Source organism: Dendrobium catenatum, unplaced genomic scaffold (genome assembly GCF_001605985.2).
Source record: "Dendrobium catenatum unplaced genomic scaffold, ASM160598v2 fragScaff_scaffold_1687, whole genome shotgun sequence".
NCBI classification, from domain to species: domain Eukaryota; kingdom Viridiplantae; phylum Streptophyta; class Magnoliopsida; order Asparagales; family Orchidaceae; genus Dendrobium; species Dendrobium catenatum.
The window spans coordinates 102,961-127,262 of record NW_021320149.1 but is presented as its reverse complement, the minus strand read 5'-3'; the positions used below and the strand labels follow the sequence as shown (position 1 = coordinate 127,262).

Below are 24,302 nucleotides of genomic sequence, written 5' to 3'. Positions count from 1 at the left end.
AATGGATTATATTTCTTATTTGGCTTATCTTCATGATTTTGTTGAGAATGACGAGATGAAAAATCTTAATTTCTTTTTTGAGATTTTTGTTCTCCGCCCTCATGTCCATTCTTTCTCTTATTAGAATATTGTTCAAATTATTTATGATGAGCATTGATAGACTCATCAATAGTAATTTGTGCTTCAACTCTATGAATAAGGTCAGCATAAGAACAAACAATCTCTCACATTAGCGAAAAGTAGAATGATATGGAACGTAATCCTCCAAAAAAAATGTCTCGAAGTAGTTCAGGATCTACTCCTGGAATTTATCGAACTTCAGAAAAAAAATATTTGAAAATAATCTTTTAATGATTCTCATTTACTTTGGTGGATTTCAGAGAGATGTGAAGAATCTTTAATAATTCTTTTTTTTTATCTGTAATAATTCTTCTGTTTGTGATAAACTTTTCAACGAAAAGTCTTACCAGATGAGAGAAATTGTGAATCTTGTTTATGGAAAGAGTTAAAACCGTATATTATCCTTTTTGAACCTTCTTACTCTTATTCACACTAAAATTTGTGCATGAACAAGAAGAATTTTTTGATGATGTATAATTAATTATTTTTTATCATGAAAGTTGTTGAAAAGCTGTTTTAAACTACTTTAATACACATCATATCCAAAGTAAAGATGTTAACATTTTGGAATACAAGAGTGCTTAATTTACTTATGTTTTTAAAAGTAAACATTTTATTTGATGTTTTATATTTTTTTGAAGTCGTGGGATGGATATATATTAGGAAATAGAAATGGATCATGTTTACTGGGTTCCAGTGCTTTTTGGGCCTTCAATTAAAAAATGGACACATGGCCCATTTTCTTCTTAAATGGATTAACAAGGAAAAGGGAAATTTCTGCATTAGTGTTGCAAACTTGCACCAGCATTAAATTTTTAAAACAATAAAAAATAATAATTTTAAAAACTAAAACTGAGCACGGACTTGGCTTATTTCAAAATTGTTTCGGCTCTCTCCATTTCTCGCTTTATGGAGGGAAAACTTTAGAGGACCACTATTGTCGACGAGGCTTCCCTGCGCTGTGAGCCAAATGGCTCTTAAGGGTTTCCTTCACAGAGTAGATTTGGAAGAGGTTAGATACTCAGAACTCTTCTTCTTTTCCCCATCGTTGCTTCCTTAACAATTTTCGTGTCAATCTTCAGCCCTTGATAATCCCAAAGCATCTGACTAATAGAAGCAACGGGTATTTTGTTTTTGCGATCCATCTATTCTCGTCCATCTACTCCTGCGTTAAATGGCATTTTGGGAACTGATATTTATATGGATTTTGCAGATCGGATAAGAGTTGGTCATCTCCTTCTGTTTGATGAGTTAGATCGATTGGTATCTTATGGAATTTGTCGATTCTATTTTATAGTTTGAAAGAATTTGCATCGCCGTTGATTTAATTTTTTACAGTTAATTGCGGTTGCTAGTCCTGCATCTATGCTATTTTCATTAGGTTCTGATGCCGCCTTAATTTGTTTTAGCCTTATTGTTGCAACTCATAAATGGTTTTTCACATTTTTCAGTTATATTTGCTTCATTTGGATCTAGACATTTTAGGTAACTTTTGTACTCCACTCGGGTGGCGAGCGTTTTCCTCAATTCCCTCTGATTTCATCATGCTTGTGCTGTTTTGAGGGAGATACATTGTTGGCTGTGGCTCTTCTTGAGCCATTGATGGGGACGGTACATTTGTGTTTGCATTCATTTTGCCTTGGTTAATGCCAGTAATGCATTTAGCAAGCAGACGCTCTATTTTTTATGGCACCTAAAGAAAACTTGCGTATTATTTATTCTGCCTTTTGTCTGCATCCAAACATTAACCTTCCATATTCTTCTAGGCAGCTTTAGTGCAGCATTTTATCAAGTAGAATATTAATTTGTCAATTAAATGTCTTTATTTTTTCACTTTTAAAGTTTTTAATCCTTTTTTATATTTTGATCTATTGGCTCTTCAAATTTCAAGCTTGCTTTTAGGTTAATTATTCTTTTTATATTTTGATACAGATTCATAAGAATTCCATACAGTTATGTGATCGTAGATAACCAAAAATCTACAATGATATATATTTTTGTCAAATTACTGAAGATGCACTATATATAAACATATCAGAATCTTGACCTTTTTTCTAGGTACCTGTTAAACTTTTCATTGCTATGATTATGAAAGGCTATAAAGCAAAGTGATAGGACTTAATGATTCAAACAACAAGCAAAAATATAAAAAAACAAAAATTTACTCCAAATAGATCCAAAAATAATAGCAAGAGAGCTGAATTTATTGATCTCCAAACAAAGTATGATAAGATAGAAGTTGATTCATTGTTTGAGAGGTGAATCATCTCTCCCATAATCCCTAGCATTCACTAGGAACCCAAACAACCCACAAAAATTACTGTAGAAAGTTAAAACATAGCATAAACTCTAACCCTCCACAATCTCCCCCCTTAAGCAGCCCAAATCCCCTAATAAATGCCCCTAACATCTTTCCCAGAGTTCCCCCTAAAGTCTCTTCTCCTATAAGTGATAAAGAAAGTCCCGAGCCCCACTTGGGAAGTTGGGCTATTGCTCGCCTGGTGGGTTACTGCCTGGGCAGTTGGGTTACTGCCCTCCTTGGCAACTGTGCTGTCAGCCATCACATCATAAGGCTAGCTGAGTTGACTGATACTTTTTAAATGAATTTGATTTTTCTTCTCGAACTTTGTTGATGTAGGATGATTTGGTTTAGTTTTTTCTAAAGCAATGTATGATTGGATTCAAATTAAACACATTAAAGAACCACAAACGTAGGTTTTCAACTTGTAATTTTAACAAGAATTAGTCACTTTTAAGGGTTGCATGTTGTTGATTCAAATTACATTTTTTTCATACCAAGACATAACTGGAAGAAAACAATAATCATTATAGTCCCGAGAGAATAGGGTTGCATGTTGTTGATTGATATACGCTCGAAGTCATAATTAGAAGCCATTGAACGCCATAGCCCTAAAATCGTAATTGAAAGCTATTGATTGCAACATTTTGTTGTCACTCGGCTCGAGTACTTGGAATACCAAATTGGGAATAGTTGTCAGACAATTATTTAGTTCATTTAGCAATAGTTAAACAATCAAATAAAAAGTATCCAAAATGTTAAAAAAAAATCACTAATCATTAATTATCAATTTGAACAAATATTACATAATCTATATCTATTTTCACTTGAACTTCTTCTTATGTACAAGAAGCCTTCTCAATCAACCATTTACTTAATTGGAGATTTTCCTAAAATATTTAATTAATTGAATTAGTTTACATCATCAAAACTCATTGCTTGATTATAGTTCTATAATATAACAATAATTCATAAATATACATGTGAGACTGTGAGTGGCTATGATTTACTTTTAATCTTTCAAATTAAAAATAAACGTAAATGTATGCAATGATAATCTTTATTTTACATGCATATTATTTAATATTTTAGTTTTCAACTTTTTAACTTTTATTAAGTCATTTTTTTCTGGAGCTCGTCTAAAATTTTATACTAAAGAAGTGCAACTATTTTCATTTCCAACCTTTTTTTTTTATTTTTTGCGCAGGTCCATGCTTCTCTAGTTAGTATCATGCAGGGTGAACTTTTGTATTTGCATATAATTTTTTTTTTCATTTTATTACATTCTTTCAATATATATATATATATATATATATATATATATATGTTGTTCTTTCCATTTTATGTGCATTATATTCTAACATAGGACTTTTGATTCATCACTTTAATGTAATATAGTACTACTAAACTTGGTAAGTATACATAGCTTGTGTTGTGTCAATAAATGCACTGAATCAATAATAGCATTTTAATTATTATAAAATAAAAATATAATAACCCATATCCCTTCTTTTTCAAAGATTGAACTTCCCACTTCAATATTTTCTTAAGTTCTTAAATTCCCTTTAATAATGCACAACCTAACCATCAGATACATGATTACATCAATTTACATAGCTAATTTAGGACTTTTTTACATCAAATTTTTTAATTAAATTAACGATATTAATTTAACTCTTACCTTAGCTTCCGAGAATACTAATTTGCCTCATTACTTTGCCCGACTATGCCGCGTAATTCTATCATTGCCTAAAACAACATTGATAGTGTTAACCTACATAAAAAATAATGTTGGAGGCATCAAACATCTTCAAAGCAACGTCGAATGCATCGAACATAGTAAATGACAACATCAAACACATCAAATTATTAAATCATATCCCAAATTGCATTGCATATTATATTCTATAAAATAATCGAAATCATTAATTAAATTTCATTGCTTACCTACAATTATTCTCCCCCTCGTCTAGTCGAGATCAGACTGATAAATAAATATTCTTCTTTGTCCATGTCAAATACAATTGCATAAATTAATTTAATAAATTTGAAACATAATTTTTTCTCAAATAGGAAATTTACTCACCATATGTATCTTCCTTTCTATCTCCAAACAGGTTGCACAGACTCTGCCTTCAACTTCGATTATTTGCAACGACTTCAAATTTTTTCTCTATTTCGTATACGCCTCTTGTGGCTTTCTTCGATCAAAATTGCAAACATGTCGTTATTATGCAACTTCCCCTTTTTCCTCTATCTCCAACTTTGTCAAATGCGAATGCCCTCGCCTCTGCCTTTGACTTGCTCTTTCTTGTAGAATGCATGAACTCCTCTTCTTCGTCTTCTAGTGGAAGTACGAAAATGCACGTAACTCCACACAATCAAGCACTCTCCTTACTCTGCATCAAGCACTGTGCAATTTGCCTGAAACTTCTCTCTTTTTTTTATCTGCCTTCAACTCTTCCTAACCACAGATAGATTTTACTTACGCGAGGAGTGACGTCTCACTGGCCATGAGGGTTCCCTTTTTCAATATTTTCCAGTAGCTTTTTCTTCACAAGAATTTATCTCTATCTCTGCGTGAATTGCTCAATCAACTAGCTCCCTAAATGAATTGCACTTAACAACAGATGGGGATCTCTTGATGTCCTCTCTCAGGCTGAAAGGAAGTTGTAGATTTTCTAATATTCGTGTTGCCCAATAGATGGTACAAATCTAACAATTCTAGCAAACTGTGTCTCATACTCTTGGATTTATTTTGTCCCCTGCTCAAGCTTCCTCAAATCGTTCATCAACTTTGATCAGTCCGCCATAGGAAAATATTGCTTCAGAAACACTTTAAAATTCTTCCCAAGGAATTATTGCATATGCTCCAAAGTTATTTCGTCGTATGCTCTCCCACCAATCATCAGCTCCTTCGCATAGTTGAAATGCAGCCATGTATACATTTCAGTCTTCTGGACATTTAATGCCACAAAGTCTCTTTTCTATGTCATGAAGCCATACATAAGATTTGATTAGCCCAACTGTCCCATTAAATATTGGAGGGTGAGTCTTTAGGAATTGACCCATCACTCGATATATCACCCCTTCATTGGTTGGAACGACCTATAACATAAAAGTCGGTTTAAATAAATAAATCTATTAATATTAATTATTTTACTTAATTTCTTTGACTTTGACTCGATTACCTGCGCTGGATCAGCACCAGGTTCTCTTATGGCTTCTTGGGGCACTAATGGGGGTGTCGGTTGGGTTGGTTGTGGTACTTGTTGGGTGGCTTGATTAATTCCTTGCACTGTTTGAGTAAGCTGAGTGGTAACCTCTGTCATCATCGTTATTAAAGCAGTGATATCCGAATTTGGAGCAACAACACCTCGACGTTCTTGAGTGCGATGTCCTCTGGGAATAGGTGGGGCTTCCTCAGTAGTTCTCGTGGCATCAGTTCTAGGAGCGGTAGCAACATTCTTTCTTCTTGGCACCATTTTGAATTTTTAAGTATGTACATCAAAATAAAATATATAGATAATTACAAGTCCTATATACATATGTATAAGTTAATTATTAAGGGTAACCTAAACTAATATGACCTAGTACCCGATACTAAAGAATCAAGGAATATCAAATATAAAACATAACGTCTCTGATACCACTCTGTTACATATTGGGTCTAGAAAGCGGTACACTCTGACAACATGGGACACAATGAAGGATAGAATGACCTGTTTTGTATTCACAAAGAGAACTATGCACATACAAGAGATATAACATGGTACATATATGTACATTAGGATAAACAAAGGAAGTGAAATAAAGAGTTAATTCATTAATAGAGGTTCAAATAACCAAAACATCCAAATAATAGTAGTTCTAATACAAGCCAACTGGAATATAAATAGAATAAAAAACATGAAAAAACTAACTAATCCTCGGATTCATAAACATAATAAACTAGTACAAAGTAATAAATAACAAAATAATTTACTGCTAGTAACCCTGCTCCTGAGGTGGTGGTCCACTAAACATGTCTGCAAGAACTGTTGAAAAAGACAACGGATTAGTTTTATAAATCAAACTCAATAAGTAACTCCTATCCATTAAAGCATAAACAACAAATGAATAGGGCATGCAGTATGAACAACCAATGGGTGGAATGAACAACCTAAAGTCACCAAATCAAAGACACATGCCTTGTTTCCTACAACGACAATTTAATATACTAGCACCATTAATGTATGTGCCAAACTACTATCAATGCAAATTATTTTTAAATGCAATCATACTAGATATCATCGTACCTCAAAATAACCTACAATCATTTATTACTTCTAATTTATATACACTTATATTTTTTTATATTTAGCATATATTTTTATTGTCGGCTCATCATATACCAATCATTGGGAAGGTAAATACAAATCTAAGGAAATCCAGTGATTTTCTGTAGGGACGTCATTCTTGGGCCCTTCAACCTAGGCTAGCAAAAAACTAATAGGGTTATACCGACATGCACATAATCATATAGTGTAAGTGTTATTACAATTAATCAACATGTGTTTTACTATGATGCACCGATACTTCTTCTCAAAGAGGCGTGTAGTATCCGACACAACACATGTCAGACACGTGTCAGACACGCCGAAAACATGTCCGATTAAAAAAAATATTAAATACAAATTGGACACGCGTGTCCAACACACGTATCTTAAATATTTTATGATTTTTTTAAAATATAATTTCTTGTATTTAAAATTTTTACTTATTTAAAATATAAAAATTAAATTTCTCATTTCCTATCCACAATACCAAATCAATTGCCCACACTTAATACACATTCATCGAATATTCTCATTTTCATTTCTCTTTCGCGGGTTACAACTTTGATTTCACAATAATGTATGATGTAATCTCAATATCGACGACTGTCATCATTACATCATCAACATTTCAAAATGATCTCCATATCAAAGTCTGACGCCATCTTTACATTGATGCTTGATGCTAGCAATTTCTACACCCACAACTTGACATCTCATATTTGTCCAACGCAATCTTAACATTGACGACCAATGACCTCTCAACATTGATGATAAACACTCTCTTAACATTGACACCAAATATTTACTGCATAACATCAATATGCCCAACTCTTAACATCATTGTCATCTCTTCTCTCGATGACTGATAAATGGCACCAATGCCCGACTCTCGACATCCTAATATTAATCATTTTAAGCACAAATTCTAATTAAATGACTTATTATTTCTAAATTATTTTTTAAATTATACTTATTCAATTTTTATACACTATTTTTAAAATATAAAAATTATAATACCGTGTTCAACACGTGTCCGTATCCTATATTTTTAATATTTGACGTGTCTCCGTGTTGCCGTGTCCGTGTCTGTGCATCATATGTGTTATATAATTCAACATGATAATTACAATTTATAGAATCAACTTGATTTATAACAGGAGTATCAAGTATTGTAATAAATAAAACAAATGTGATTTACATTCAATCAAGAGCATGCATGAAATACAAATTTGATATACATGAGATTATGCAGCAATAAATCAAGAATATTCTATTTATGAAGCTTCTAATTCATTATGAGCAAATTTGTAAAATAACAGAAATCTACAATGACAGAACTCCCACTTAACATCAAAAGATCTAGCAATAGAATTAAGAATAACACCCCTAACTAAGAAATGCACTTTTATCCTATAAATAAATAATAGTTACTTACAGTGTTTGCTACAAACTCAAACCTCGAAAGTGGCTCGCTCGACTCCACCAAACGATAGTCCTATAAATAGCAAAACCAAAATAACATTAAGCACGTTCATCGAGGCATAATGAAGACTATCCTTATCAATCTTAACCATGTCATGAACACCAAAATTAATTATATAAAATAATGTAATCTAAAAATATATAAATAACATAGGGTTTAAAATAAGGGCTCCTTCGAAAATAATTTAAAATCCCTCATAGCAATGAATTAAGGCAACACCAAATCAAATCTAGCAAAACACTACAAAAGATGACCTCTACTAACATAACTTGAGAATAAAGAGGAAGAAAGGAAGAAGGAGAAGAGTTTGGACTCAAAATTGGAGGAACTTACTTGAGGCTATTGTTAGAGGAAGAGAATGAAAAGAAGTAGAGGGGAGGGAGTTTGGTGGCTGCTGCTAGAAGGAGAAAGGAAGTTTTTCGATGCCCTAAGTCTCCAAATTGAAATAAATGGCGAGAGGGAGGCAGCGAGGTGGGATAATATGACGAATAGAGAAGGAAATCACGATTGGAGGGAGAAAGGATCGCACCTTGCTCCGTTCGGTAACGTGCGATGCTGCTGGCGTGCGAATAGTGGAGTTGCTCGGTTCAAGCCATCTGGAGGCTCGACTTCAGTTGGTGTGGAAGGGGCGGTTCGCGAGCGGGACCGATTAGTCCGGTTCGGGTTACAAAATGCAAAGCCTTTGTAGCATCCGTGAATAATGAATGATTTGGAGGCCTCGCACAAAGAGGTATTTAAGCAATGGCTATTAAAAAGATGTATCAAAATATTGTCTCCAAGCGGGAGATTGTTAAAACTATAGAGTGAAATATTTTTCCATCAAATCTTTCAAAATATGATTGAGATCTCCTATTTATTATAAATAATAGATTGAAATTTTCAAAGATATGATTAAACTTTTTTTTTTTTGGGTTATTAGACCTTCTGTTAACTTTAGGAGGCCTTATTAAATTCTATAATTAGTTATATTTGCAAACCTATGCTTTGCTACCACCATAGATAAGCCTTAGGAAGATTTTAATACAAGCAATTAGAGAGAAGAGGGAGGGAAAGGGTAGACGGGCCACCAACTGAGAGAAGGGAAATGTTTTTTTGGAAGTTTGCATGAGCATGGTCTTTTGGTTCTTCAAGAAAAAAGGTACAACGAGTTTTGGTTCCATCAAGAGGAGAAGTTTCCATCCATAGAAATTTAGAAACTTTCGTTTGGACTCCATGAATAGAGAAACAAAAAAGAGTAATAATAACAATATCATCTTCTTCTCCTCATTCAATCCTTGTTTTTGCTGCTAGTGGCTGCATTTCCTTTTAGTCATTGATATTTATAAAATAGCATCTATATTATTATCTTTAATTTTATATGAATAGAAATTCTTAGTGCGCCATTCTTTTTTAATTTTATATGAATAGAAATTCTTAGTGTGTCATTCTTTTGAAATTTAGTAAAATATTTGATCTTTGTATGTTATGAATGCAGATAAATCTCACTGAACCACGAAAACTTATATCTTTTGTTATAATCTCTATTATGTTTCGTCTTCATTTCATTATTGCTTGAATTTTTATTACCATTCCAACACAAGTTGATCTATATTTGGGTTTAGCTCATTAAGTAGATGATCTTGTAAAATGAGCCAACTTTGAGCTTATTATTGACAACCCTACCTAGAGAAAATCAATTAAAGTTTAATTAATTTAACTACATGGGAACTTTTCTCTTTTTAACTGTTTATATGAAGAAAATGATCAAAATAGTCTCTTAATTCTTTAGGAAGGACTAAAATAGTCCCCAACTATTTTAAAAAATCTTTTTGGTCCCTGAACTCCTAAATGAGTAACCAAAATAATTCCACCATGAGATATTTTGATTTATTTTTAAAAATTTGAGGGACCAAAATGATCATTTAATATAGTTGGGGACTATTTTAGTTCTTCTTAAAGAGTTAATGAATCATTTTGGTCATTATCTTTTTTTATAAGTATGTGAAAGTTAAACTACTTGATTGAGTTTTTTCCAGCCAGATTATCTGTATTTTTAAGACACTAAGTTTTTCCACGCTTTAATACCAAATGGAGGTTATTCTAAGAGAATTTGAATCAATAATATTAGTTGAGGGTCTAGGAAACTACTTAGCAGTTGGGAAAGCAGAGAGACAAACATTTTGAGTAAGTCATCTAGCCTGAAGCAATTCAATGCTCACTGTATGTGAAAGTGAACTAAAATGGCTTTATGCCCCAAAAGAAGAGAAGAAAAACATAATAAGTTCAGTGGGATCAAGCATGGACAGTTTTATTTGGTTTGCTCGATCTACAAATGCTTGCATGCTGTTGTTGGCCTGGTTGTAAAGGAGACAAGGAGCCTTGAAAATTTACTGCCAATTGCTCATTCAGATTAGCCTCTTTAATATATCTGACTAAAAGCGCTTCATGCTACGTGAGCTAATTTTGATTATTACGCCGCTCTGTTTCTTGTCCCTCTTATTGTGTTTATCTTTCCAGGTTGTAGCCGTTGTTTGAGTGGGACCTGCTTAATCATGTTGGAGATTAGATCACAGAAGGTGCACAATCTAAGTGGTTCATAGCTGCATCTTAAACATCCATTGGCATTTTTTATTACATATTTTCCCTAGTTGTATTTTTTATCTATTTGCTTTTTTTATTTTAAAGTTGAATTTCTTTTCATCTCTTGTTTGAGTCTTTTAATAACAGCTAAGCTTGGGATGTGTGGAATTTATCCATATTATTCTTAGATCACTGTGCTGCATTTTCACGTTTCTTATTTAAAATGGTAAGTGACTTAAATGTAGGTCGGACCTAGTGATTGTCGAAGTCTTGATAGTAACCAGCATCAATCTGGTCGATCTGCAAAGGCCTCAATCGGAATCACAGTTGAGAAATCCCCTACCGTGGCATCTGGCGTTGGAAAAAAAGATGCTCCTGCACTGCATTCTGCAGATATACATTCCTCGGCAAAAGGAATGGGTGTAGGTGATCAAAGCCGACCGCATGGTGAAGTAAACTCTGAAATAACAAAAGTGGAACTTAAGGGACAAAAGAACTCAGAGTGCTTACCATCAAGGTCCTCATGCTGCAAGACATCAAATGCAGATGCAAGCAAGTTTTATTTGAATCAGTTACCAGTGCTACCTTCTGTAGTTTCTATACACAAAAAGGTCTATGAGCACGATAGAGAGCAACGTGGAGATGCCTATATAGATCAAGGACTTACATTTGTCTCAATGAAGAAAACAAACTTATTAGACCAAGAAATCAGCGGAGAACCAACTGTACAACCCTATAAGAGCACCACTGATGGACTTAAAATGAAGCTCTGGGAGATCCTTGGTGGTGCTCCTTCACAGAAAGAGAATAGCATAAATTCTAAAAATATTGATATGGGCAAAGAAAACGTTTGCGTGGAATATAACCGAGGATTACAGAAGGGTAGAGCAGCCAGAACTAAACCGAGTTCAGATCCAATCGAGACTGATTCAGACAGCCCTAATCAAACCATAAGGAGACCTGCTACTCGTTCCATGACCAGGAAAAAAATTTCAGTTAAAATAGGGAAAAAATTGGATGACGCTTTAAACAATGGCAAAAAGCCTTTGTCATCCACATGTTCAGATTGTAAACTTAAAGCCAAAGAGAACCTCAAAGGGAGCGGTCATGAGAACATTTTATTTTCCTTCGGTAGAGATGACCAAGGAATGCAAAACCAGAGTGCGTATGCGAAGAGTGAGGCTGACATTGAGTTCAGGAAAATAAGCGGATCTGTTTCTGATATTATTCCTAATGTTCAAACAAACTTTAAGTGTAAGGACAAAGAAGACATTTTTTCCTTTGCTTTAGCAGTAGGAAACAAGATAACTTCAGTGAAAAGTGCAAATGCTCAGTTCGAAAAGTTTAATGAGAAGAGAAATGCTGCCATTGAGAAGGAGGCGATTTATGTTCCCAATCTATCTTGTTCAAAGAGTACTCTACAAAAAAATGAAAAGAATAAATCATTTCCATCTGCTAAGGTGCTGCAAAGCATGAATGATATTGAGATTTCTCCCTGTATGTCCTGTCCAAGCAAGACACAATCCTTGCAGCCAAAAACTGCTCAAAATGATACTCAAAACTCCCAAATGAATGCACAAAACCTATCTGGCATTCCATTTGTGCTTGAAGCTGTGGCTTACGAAAATACTCAAAGCTCACTACTGAAAAAGGAAAAAAGATCACGTGGACCTGTGAACAGTTCTGCAATGTCAAAGTTTGCATCCCAACATGATAAAGCTACCCGTTCGCCAGTGACTAGTTCAGCAGATACAGCAGATGATTTGCAGAGTCCTACATTAGCAGGCAAAGTGACTACAACTACTTCAAGTAGACCATCAAATGAGATTGTTGGTAGCCCATTACAAAGTAGGAAAATAGAATTTACTTGGAACTTTAATAATTCTGATATCATGGATAACAAGTCAAGATCCTGCGGTTCAGGAACAAACACAGAATCCTCTGTATCCTTTTGTTTATGCCCTCCAAATCATTTACATTTTGCCATGTGCCTGGACCTGACTTCTTTTACATGAAAATTGTGTTCAGCATCTTTGTTTTGCCTTAAAGAGCTTCCTCAGGATGACACAAAAGAGGTTTATGAATCACGAGAAGAGGATTCTACATTTATGGATGGAAATGAAACTAAAGAACAACTGTCATTATCACCAAAAGCAAGGCATGATTCTGATAGCTTTGGAGCAGAAGAATTAAAGATCAAAGGTTCTCTATTCTGCATATTATTAATACAGCGAGTAATATGATCCAGCACAATTTTGCTCGTATCCCCTGATATGCCCTCTACCATGTTTTTGTGATTGATTGATGCATATGATGCATTTGTTATGCGTGCTTAAAGTTCTAAGAAATATGACAAGTAATCAGCATCTCATTTCACAATCTCACAATAATGACTGAACATATTTTAGGCATGGCGATCTTTGTGCAATGTCTTTTGAGTCATATATGTTATCTTTCCAATTTTGAATTTGATTTAACTATGCTTGTTTTAAATTTTTTAATGTAGATTTTTAAAAAATTAATTTTCATGCATCTTCAAAATTCCCCCTTCAAACCTTGGGGATTTATCTTAGACATTCCAAGAAGTAATCCGTGAGGTGGTCCATGAAATGCCATCATTTGACAAAAAGTTTGTGATTACTATATGAGTTTCAATTTATCCGCTACAGACATTTTAAAAACCTAGGAGTCAGCTACTTAAATCAGAAGACTACTTACATGCTGAATAATCTCTTGTAAAATATGAATGGTATGTAGTCATTCTGTTTCAGATAAGTTTACTGGGTTCATGTTGGCGGCATATATGTTAATTGATAAAGTCAGTCCACTCGTAACATCTTGCGTTGCTCTTTAGTCTTTTAGTAATTGTATGCTCGACACTTTTTTCCAAGTACCCAGATAATCCGATGATTGGTTTTTTTAGGACTCTTCTTTGGATATTTTTAAAGAAGTTTGTCATATCAAAAAAATCATTAAAACATGAGATGGTATTTCAGAAAATCCAGCTACACTGGTTAGTCTTATACAGGTTTATTTCCTTTTATACTGCTATATGATATAGCATGCTGCCTCTTGGTTGCTTTGTGTTACTTAATGGTCAATCATTGTAAAAAACAACAAATTAAACTTTCACATTCTTAAAAAATCTATAAGCAGCTATATTCCATGAGCTTAAAAGGAAGGGAAATAAAAAATAAAAAACAAGCAATATTAACTCAGTTTTCCACAGCCTATGCAGCCTGTGAATATCTTGTTTCTCATTTCACGTTTTACTTGTTGGAAAAGGTAAAAAAATGATGGACATGATGAATAAAGAATAAATATTGCTTGTTTACATGAAATTATATGAAAATTTAAAATTTATTGTTTGTTGGACAATTTAACAACATGAATGAGATTGGGATTACAATGGATAGAGAGTTAAAAGAATTATTGAGGTGACTAGGGTTATTAAAATGGTGATTGTTATTAAGATAATTATTGATAAAGATATTATGAGTGCTTATACTTCTTAAGTTGGATTAAAAGATTAAAAAATCAAATTTGAGATATATGAATGAACTACTTCATTGTATAATCCAAAATAGAGAAGGCATTTATTAGGGATGATTTAAATGGAGACACAAGTTTTAGTAGGATGATCTATGAGAGGATTCATAGTAGTTATGGAATACATATACAACAATAATAATAATATCAAGTATTTATTCCACTACTTGGGGTCAACTATATGAATCTTTTTTCTCCATTGTGTCCCATTAAGAGTTAAACTCTCATTTAAATCTAATAGAAAATTATAATTTCTAATTATTTCTAACCAAATCTCTTTAGGTCTACCTCTACCTTTTTTAATATAGGTCAAATCTAATACATCTATTATGCTAACCGAGTCATCGGAAGATGTTTATGTGACCAAACCATCTAAGGCGACTATCTCTAATCTTATATGCTACTGGAGCTAGTTCGACCTTATCATGTATATACTCATTTTGCATCCTGTACCTAGGAGTGAAGCCACTCATCTACATGAGCATCATCATCTTTGCAACACTTAACTTAATTTTATGCTCTCTTTAAATGGCCAACATTTACAAAAATGCAAAAGAAGAAATTATTCTTGATTTTATAATAGTTTATGATCTTCCAATAAGGAATGCATAATGTAAGAAATAAGAAAACACTTACAAAAATAGAGACACTAAATCACAAATAAATTTCTTCCTACTTGTAAAGATTACAATATAATTCTAATAGAGAGTTTGACTGCTCAACATATAGTAGTAATTATAGATGTTCATCGAAAGAGTAAAAAAATAAAGTAAAACAAATTATTTCCCTTGGACAATGTTGTGGAAATTTAAAGGTAAAATTTATCACCCTTTTGACATAGGGGGTTGTTATAAAGGAGGCAATTTTAAATTTATTAGTTAAACCAAAACTAATATAGGATAAAAAGTTAATTACATTACAAAGTTTCCATAGAATTTTTGTAAGGAGTTTAGAAATAGATCATAAATTGACAAGGAGACTTTATGGTGGAGTGTAAATACAAAATATTATTGAGGAAAACAAGTGTTCTTTTAATAGATGCTAAAAATAAACACTTGTGAGTCTCATATTATTATAGAAAAGTGTTACGATTGGACCGGTCTCCACTGGACCGGTCCGGTTGTACACCAGGCGGAGCCTGGTTGGGCGGAAAAAGGAGGAGGCGGAAGCCCTTGTGGGCCCCACGTGGGTTTAAATTTGATTTGGGAGGGAGATTTTTGAATGAGGGGCTGTTTTAGGATAATTGCAATTATCCTTTGTCTTTAATTAGGAGTTATGGAGAGATGTTTTAGGGCATCTGGATTTTGAATTTCGTTTGGAGATCTAGGTTTGTTCTTGGGCTCTTGGCTTTGCCGGAGATCGTGGAGAGTGCTTCCTTCCTCTCGAATTGAAGGAAGATTTGTATCTTGCAAGTGCTTTTCATCTACTATTGAAATAAAAGTGTTTTCTTTGATTTCCTACGAATTTCTATTGAGTTTTCTCTCAATTCTTCCACTGTTTGGGCTGTGTTCTCGCTGCGGACAGTAGTTTCTTTGCTTAGGTACTTGATTTGGATTAGGATTACTTGTGCACACAAGTACTTCCTATCAAATTGGTATCAGAGCATCGATTGGGGACTTTAGGCGGCTGAAATTATGATTTTTCAGCAAGTTTTTGGCTTTCGGAAGTGAGTTACGTGAGATCCGTGGAAAGAACGATGGCCGAAAAGAAGGTAGAAGTCTTGGAAGGCGAAGTCGGACAATTGAAAGCCGATTTGGAGGAGAGATTTTTTTATTTTCAAAATCAAATCACCACCAACAATAAAAAGTTGGAGGGGAAGTTCACTGTCATGGAAGAAATGCTTAAAAAGTTACTGGAGATGAAGACAAATCCGATGACGTCGGAAGTAAGAGAGACTACCGGAGGCCACGTCGGTGGAGGAAATCCAATCCCTTTTAGGGGGAGGAGAAATCCGGAAGTGGAGGTCATTGAGGGGGAGGATGACATGCCGCCTCTAGAACCACTTTCTAGAGAAGAGATGAGCTTGGGGAATGATCGGAGGGGTGTTGATTTCATCGGAAGAAGGGAGGAATTCCATCGGCGAGGGGCTGATTTTGAAGGGAGAAGAGGAGAATATGATGAAGGGTTCGGGTATAATCGCCAGAGGGAAGATCGTGACAGTTGGGGAGCACCTCATCTTCGAGGGATGGGAGGTTATGGAGGATTTCGGGGAAACGGGGGAGATCCTAAGGTTAGGAAATTGAAGATGCCGTTTTTGAGGGGGAAGACGGCCATGGCTGGATCTACAAGGTGGAGCGTTATTTTGCTGTCAACAGGTTGACAGAGGATGAGAAGCTGACAGTTGCTGGATTGTGTCTGGAAGGAAAAGCTTTGGCATGGTATCAGTGGCGTGATAGGAGGGAGCTCATCCGGAGCTGGAGGGAGTTCAAGGATTGCTTATTAGAGCGTTTTCGAGCCGATGGGGGAGGAGACTTCTATGAGCAGTTCTTTTCCCTGACTCAGGAGGGGACGGTGGCGGATTATCGAAACATATTCGAGTACTTGGCTAGTCGATTGGATCACATCTCGGAGTCGGCCCTGGAGGGGAACTTCATGAAAGGGCTTAAACTAGAAATACGAACAACTGTCAGAGTATTGGAGCCGAGGAACCTGGGGAAGGCTATGGAGCTGGCACAGTTGGTAGAAGATCAAAAGAAGTCTGAAAGGGGAGCTCGAGGAAATTATTCGGGGGGGTCGTACAGGATGACTACTACCCTCTTGCCTTCAAATGGAGCAGCCTCAGGGAGTCTGAAGGAAGCACCAAAGGAGAGGACTGGAGGAGGGGGAAACGGGGGACAGTTCAAACGGCTGACCGAGAAGGAGATGCAGGAGAAGAGGTCAAAAGGGTTGTGCTTCCGATGTGACGAGAAGTACATGCCCGGACATAGGTGCAAGGACCGAACTCTTCAGGTTCTCCTCGTTTGCAAAGATGAGGAAGACGAGGAAGGAGGTGGGAGCGGGTCAGAAGGGGAGGAGAAGTTGCATCTGGATATGACAAAAGTCTCTCTGAACTCAGTAGTGGGGTTCACTCCGAGTCACACTATGAAAGTAAGAGGAGAGATAGCTGACCATGAAGTAATGGTGTTGATCGATAGTGGGGAAACCCACAATTTCATTTCTGTCTAGATCGTTGACCAGTTGGGGATGGAGCTAGTTGATACAGGGGGCTATGGGGTGATGATGGGCACGGGGAAGGTGGAGATGGGGCTAGGAGTTTGCAGGGGAGTGGTCTTGACCATCCAAGGGCTACGGGCGAGGGAGGAGTTTCTCCCCTTAGAATTGGGAAGTACATATGTCATCCTGGGGATGAAATGGCTACAGACTTTGGGGGAGACCAAGGTCAACTGGGGTGCTCTGAGGATGGAACTGATGATAGAAGGGCAGAGGAAGGTGATCCAGGGGGATGCAGGGCTGTCAAGGGCAGTCGTATCTCTCAAATCTATGATCAAATCCATACAGGAGGTGGGAGGGGGATTTTTGGTGGAGCTACAACGTTTGGAGAGGGTTAGTGTGGGGGAAGAAGGAGACATTCCACAGGTGGTGCAACCGCTCATATAACAATACGGGGAGGTGTTCCAGCCACCCCAGGGATTGCCACCACCTAGAGAGCAGGAGCACGCCATTCTTTTGAAAGAGGGAGTGTCACCGATCAGTGTTCGACCATACCGCTACCCCCAGATTCAGAAAGATGAAATTGAGAAGCTGATCAAGGAGATGTTGGAAGCAGGGATCGTCAGACCTAGTGTGAGTCCTTTCTCCAGTCCAGTCTTACTTGTCAAAAAGAATGATGGGAGCTGGAGGTTTTGCGTGGATTACAGGGCCCTGAACAAGGAGATGGTACAGGACAAATTCCCCATTCCAGTGATCGATGAGTTATTAGATGAGCTGCATGGAGCAGTGGTGTTTTCAAAGATGGACCTGAAGTTGGGTTACCATCAAATCAGAATGAAGGAAGGGGACATTCAGAAGACGGCTTTCAGAACACACGAGGGGCATTATGAGTTCTTGGTGATACCATTTGGGCTCACTAACACCCCTGCCACCTTTCAGTCCTTGATGAACAGGGTGTTCCGGCAGCACCTGAGGAAGTTTGTGCTAGTCTTCTTTGATAACATATTGGTGTACAACCAAACCGAGGAGAAACATTTGAAGCATCTGAAGGAGGTTTTGGGGATTCTACAGACACATCAACTGAAAGCGAACTTAAAGAAGTGCAGTTTTGCCCAGTCGAGGGTGGAATATTTGGGACATGTAGTGTCTTCAGAGGGGGTGGCAGCCGACCAGTCGAAGATTGAAGCAATGCAGAAATGGCCCATGCCTAAGATCATCAAGGGGTTGAGGGGTTTCTTGGGACTGACGGGATACTATATGAGGTTTGTGAAGGGGTACAGTTCCATTGCTTGGCCGTTGACGGAGCAACTGAAGAAGGACAATTTTTCATGGGGGGAGGCAGCGACCCAGGCCTTTGAGAGGTTGAAGAAGGCAATGACGACAGTTCCAGTATTGGCCCTTCCAGATTTCAGCCAGACATTTATAATGGAGACAGATGCGTCGGGATATGGACTGGGGGCAGTGTTGATGCAGAACCACAGACCTATAGCCTACTTCAGTCAGGTGCTATCGACCAGGGCTCGGTTGAAGTCAGTGTATGAGAGAGAACTGATGGCCATAGTCTTAGCCATTCAAAAATGGCGGCCTTATCTACTAGGTAGACATTTTATCATTCGCACGGATCAGAGGAGTCTAAAATACCTGTTGGAGCAAAGGATGGTGACCGAGGAACATCAGAGGTGGCTGTCAAAGCTCTTGGGCTATGATTTTGAGATACAGTACCGGCCAGGGGTAGAAAATAAGGCGGCTGACCCCTTATCCAGATGCATGGGGGAACTTCAAGATATGACAGTATCACTACCACTGATGGTTGACTGGGGGGCCATCAAGGAAGAGAGCATGCAAAATGAAGAGCCGAAGAAGATCAGGGAAGAGTTAAAGAAGGATAGTAGTAGCCATTCAGGCTATTATTTGGAGGGAGAAAGGTTGCTGCATCAGGGGAGATTTGTGATACCTCGAACATCCATCCATATTCCTCACCTATTGCAAGAATTTCACGGCAGTGCAGTTGGGGGACACTCCGACGTACAGAAGACCTATAGGAGGTTGGCATCGGAGCTTTACTGGAAGGGAATGTATAAGGATGTGGAGGAGATGGTGGCAAAATGTGAGGTATGTCTGCACAATAAATACATGGCCATGGCCCCAGGAGGGTTACTCCAACCATTGGCACTGCCAAATAGAGTTTGGGAAGAAGTGTCCATGGACTTCATCGACGGGTTACCCCGCTCAGAGGGATTCACAGTCATCTTGGTAGTGGTGGAATAACTTAGTAAGTATGCACATTTCATCCTCTTACGACATCCTTACACCGCGGTATCAGTGGCAGCCGCTTTCATCAGAGAAGTGGTTAGATTACATGGGATTCTTGAGTCAATTGTGTCTGATAGAGACAAGGTGTTCTTGAGTCAGTTTTGGAGAGAGCTTTTCAGGATGCAGGGAACTGTCCTCAAGAGGAGTACCGCATACCATCCACAGACAGACGGATAGACGGAGGTGGTAAACCGAAGCTTGGAGACTTATCTGAGGTGTTTTGCCTCTGTAACACCACGAAAATGGGCGAAATGGTTACCGTGGGCGGAGTATTGGTATAATACTTCGTACCATTCTGCATTCCAAATGACCCATTTTAAAGTGCTCTATGGAAGAGACCCCCCCCCCCCACACACACACACACACACTTAGTGCATTATGGGAGGGGAAACACACTGATCTCTGTGGTAGAACAATACTTTAGGTGTTGGAGGAGTTAAAGAAGCACTTGGGAAGGACACAACAAATCATGAAGAAGTGAGCAGATACACATAGGAGAGACATACAATTTGAAGTGGGGGAGAAGGTATTTCTGAAGTTAAGACCCTACAGGCAGATATCAGTGGCAAACAGGAGGAACAAGAAATTGGCCCCGAGGTATTTTGGCCCCTATGAGGTCATTGGGAGGATTGGAGCAGTAGCGTATCGTCTGAAGTTACCCCCATCCGCCACCATACACCTGGTGTTCCATGTGTCACAGTTGAGGAGAGCGCTTGGGGAGCATGCAGCCAGTGCCGAGCTACCAGCATCATTGACAGAGGACTTGGAGGTGGTCATGGAACCCATGAAATTGGGAGGAGTAAGAGTTAATAAAAAAGGAACCAAGGAAGTGTTAATCAAATGGAAGGATCTTCCCGACTACGAGGCTACCTGGGAGCCCTATGAGATGGTGAAGCAGCAGTTTTCGTACTTTCACCTTGAGGACAAGGTGAATATTTGGGAGGGGAGTTATTACGATTGGACCGGTCCGGTTTTACACCAGGCGGAGCCTGGCTGGGCGGAAACAAAAGGAGGGGGTGGAAGCCCCTGTGGGCCCCACGTGGGTTTAAATTTGATTTGGGAGGGAGATTTTTGAATGAGGGGCTGTTTTAGGAAAATTGCAATTATCCTTTGTCTTTAATTAAGAGTTATGGAGAGATGTTTTGGGGCATCTGGATTTTGAATTTCGTTTGGAGATCTAGGTTTGTTCTTGGGCTCTTGGCTTTGCTGGTGATCGTGGAGAGTGCTTCCTTCCTCTCGAATTGAAGGAAGATTTGCAAGTGCTTTTCATCTACTATTGAAATGAAAGTGTTTGCTTTGATTTCCTACGAATTTCTATTGAGTTTTCTCTCAGTTCTTCCACTGTTTGGGCTGTGTTCTCGCTGCGGACAGCAGTTTCTTTGCTTAGGTACTTGATTTGGATTAGGATTACTTGTGCACACAAGTACTTCCTATCAAAAAGCTAGAAGTATTCCAAAATGAGTATGATGAGCAATACAAAAGGTGTAATTTTGAATGAATAAAATAGGCCAAGCACCGAGGAAAGAGATATATAGCTAAGGTAAGAAATAAGAGATCTAGAGACTTTAACTAAATTAGATATATTAAAAGCTATGATAATATAAATTTAACTAAATCCATAAAAATCAAAGAACGACTAAAATATTACTTTGATAAATTATTAGTTAAGAGTTTTATGGAAGAAATTATTTCAAAAAAGCACACCTGTTCAATAGAAATTAGTTATTATAGATTGAGTAAAAAAATTGAATTAGATTTAGCTCCGAAGATGCTTAAAAACTAAGGATTTATATTCATAGGAGATTGTGAAACTTGGAGAGTTATGTGAGATATTGTATCAAATTGGTTAATAAATCTTTTCTATAAAAATTTGAACAGTAAATAGATGTCGAATGATTAAAGAAGAAACATTTTGGCACCAGTATATAAAAAAAGATGTTAAGATTGTGCAAACTAATGAATCAACCTTATGACCATATAATATTCGTATTAGAGAGAGTAATGGAACATACTTCGAAATATTGCAGCAGACTTAAAGAATTAATTTGATATCACACGTGAGAGATTTAATATGGAAGTGATTTTGTATTAAGGCACTTAATAATGAAATATATAGAGTAAAGAAATGATATCCATATGATATTTATTGATCTTGAGTTGTAAAATCAAAATTTCTTCAACAATATTGTATGAATCAAAGTGTTAGCAAAAAAGCTGATATTTAAGTCCGACGTTGAGACTTAATATAGATGTGTGGCAAAACTATAAAGAATAAGTTAATAAATAAATATATTAGAGGAACAATTGGCGCGTTATCTATTCATGATAAGGCTATTGAAATTATATCAAGGTGATTTGCACATGTAGAAAAAGTAGATAATGCTCCCATAGGAGAGTAGTCAAAATTAATGCCAGGATTAGGAAGGAGAATGTGGAGACCTAAGGCTAAATGGATCGAAGTTGTTTAAAATAATATGCGAAGAATTTGTTGAATGTCTTAGGAAGATTAAACAAGAATGAATGAAAAGCAAAGATTAATAAAGTTGAGCCCAAATAGTTGGGATAATGATATTGACGACGAAGACGAAGACGACGGAGTTTTATTAATCTTGCCATCTGATCACTTCTCTGGCAATTGGATTAGCAGTATCGGAAGTATATGCCTGAAGTTGATTTTATGAGTCACACGACAATAGACTAAATTCCATTAAATCGTGAATAAAAAAGTTAGGAAAACTGGCAGTTGCAAGGATTACTCTTTAGTTTTCATATAATTTTATTGTGTATGCATTTTATGAATTTAACTGCAGTCAAAATAAAAATGGCCGTCTTAAGCGCTCTGATAATGTTTTAAGACTTGACAAATTTTCCAGTTTGTTAGAAAATCTTAAAAAGTCTTTGGTCAAGTTCGAACTTTCATCTTGCATTGTTTTTCCATTTTGTGCCTTCTATTCTTTTAGAAGCTTCATGTTGCGGCTTATGTACGGATGGCATGACTTCTCTTAATGTTGTTTGCTTTTTTTTCTCTGCTGATAAAAGCATAACGGATGTGTTTTTCATGATGCTAAAGTTAAGGTCTATCATTATCTATTTACGATCTTTTTTGTTAATTAAAGAATCAGCTATGTAACTAAATAAGTGAATTTTTTGGCAGGATTCAGACAAACAAGGAAATGGTTTCCAAGTGTTGACAATTTAGACAAAACTCCGCCCAAGCTGCATAAAAGAAGAAGGGTTCATGGTCCTAAAGATGCCAAATTTAGTGAAGGCAACCTCTCTTTACCACCAGTAGTTGAAATTTTATATAACTAGTAAACATATATATCTTTTTGGATATGTTCTATTATCCTCATTGAAATTGATTTTATCCTGCATTAAATTGTCAGGAGATGAAACCAATGATTTGCATGAGGCTTCAGAGCAATCTGTAGAGGATAGCTTAGCAAGGTCTTTCAACTTTCATAATCCACTTTTCCTGACACCTTCAAACCTATTCATTACATAATTCTTGCCTTTCTGTTTCATGTAAAGGGCAGTGAGCCAGTTGGCTTTAGCATTGAGAAGAATCAACTCTAAGATACAATTACACACTAGCAAGAAAAGCTGTGAGATTATTTCTGCTGTGGCAGAGAAAATTAAGCAGCAGCTTCAGGATTTTGATTCTAAGATACAGGAAGACATGTAAGCTTTGTAATCTGCAAAGATGCTGTAAACTTTTTTTTTTTCAAGCCTTGGTTGATATTGATATTTCTGATCTATAACATTGATTTTAGGGGAAAATTCAGTGCCGCCAGCAAATCCAAAAGGAAACACCTAGAATCTCGATTTGAAGGTAATTCCGAATTCATTTCAACTGTGGAGGTTTTGCTTTTCTTTTTTTGGGCATACTGACATCATAATGTTTTGTGCCTATGAGATTTTATGGTTGCAAATTGTTTGAATAAACTCCTATTGAGCAAGAAAACATGGGCATAGACAATATGAAAGCAGGACTAGATGAACCAATTTGTCAGTCCTGAAACGAGACAATTTTAAGCAGCTACTATATACCCGTGTTTGGATCTTGTTACAGTAAGTTGTTTTTAGCGTTTAAACTGGTGTTCAATTGTGCCATGGAGGAAAATTTTGTAAACTGTTCCTGGTTAAAGTTCCAGATTGAGTTTCCTGAAATATTGTTGATGTTAGGGATCATTAATAGTTATGTATGATGCATAATAAGTTTGATGAAAATTTTGCAATTGATCTTTTGATGGGTAAACAAATATGACGACATAAGTTAAATTATTAGTCTATTTTGATTGTGTAACAGAACATGAACTGATGTGATATATGCAACGAGTTCACGAGAGATTAACAAGAGAATTTATTAAAAGTTAATCAATATAAAATTATGCGTCAAATTAAAGTAAGATTTTATAAATTCGTAGTCTTCCACTTGCTTAGGCAAAGAATTGTATGAAGATTAACCAAAATGTTCTTAATCAAATACAAAGACAATCGTAATGTAATA

The 24,302-nt window shown here is 36.5% G+C and overlaps 1 protein-coding gene across 1 annotated transcript in view; it reads left to right on the top strand.

Moving 5' to 3' along the window:
* Positions 1–1,009: 1,009 nt before the first annotated feature.
* Positions 1,010–24,302, top strand: part of LOC110112074 (meiosis-specific protein PAIR3) — a 32,345-nt gene continuing 9,052 nt past the window's right edge. The window contains exons 1-10 of the mRNA XM_028701407.1: positions 1,010–1,132; positions 1,203–1,243; positions 1,334–1,344; positions 10,718–10,776; positions 11,026–12,723; positions 12,841–12,982; positions 22,947–23,060; positions 23,179–23,239; positions 23,324–23,473; positions 23,566–23,624. Of these exons, the coding sequence (XP_028557240.1) occupies positions 1,091–1,132; positions 1,203–1,243; positions 1,334–1,344; positions 10,718–10,776; positions 11,026–12,723; positions 12,841–12,982; positions 22,947–23,060; positions 23,179–23,239; positions 23,324–23,473; positions 23,566–23,624 (2,377 nt within the window). The 5' untranslated portion in view covers positions 1,010–1,090. The remainder of the gene's footprint in view (positions 1,133–1,202; positions 1,244–1,333; positions 1,345–10,717; positions 10,777–11,025; positions 12,724–12,840; positions 12,983–22,946; positions 23,061–23,178; positions 23,240–23,323; positions 23,474–23,565; positions 23,625–24,302) is intronic.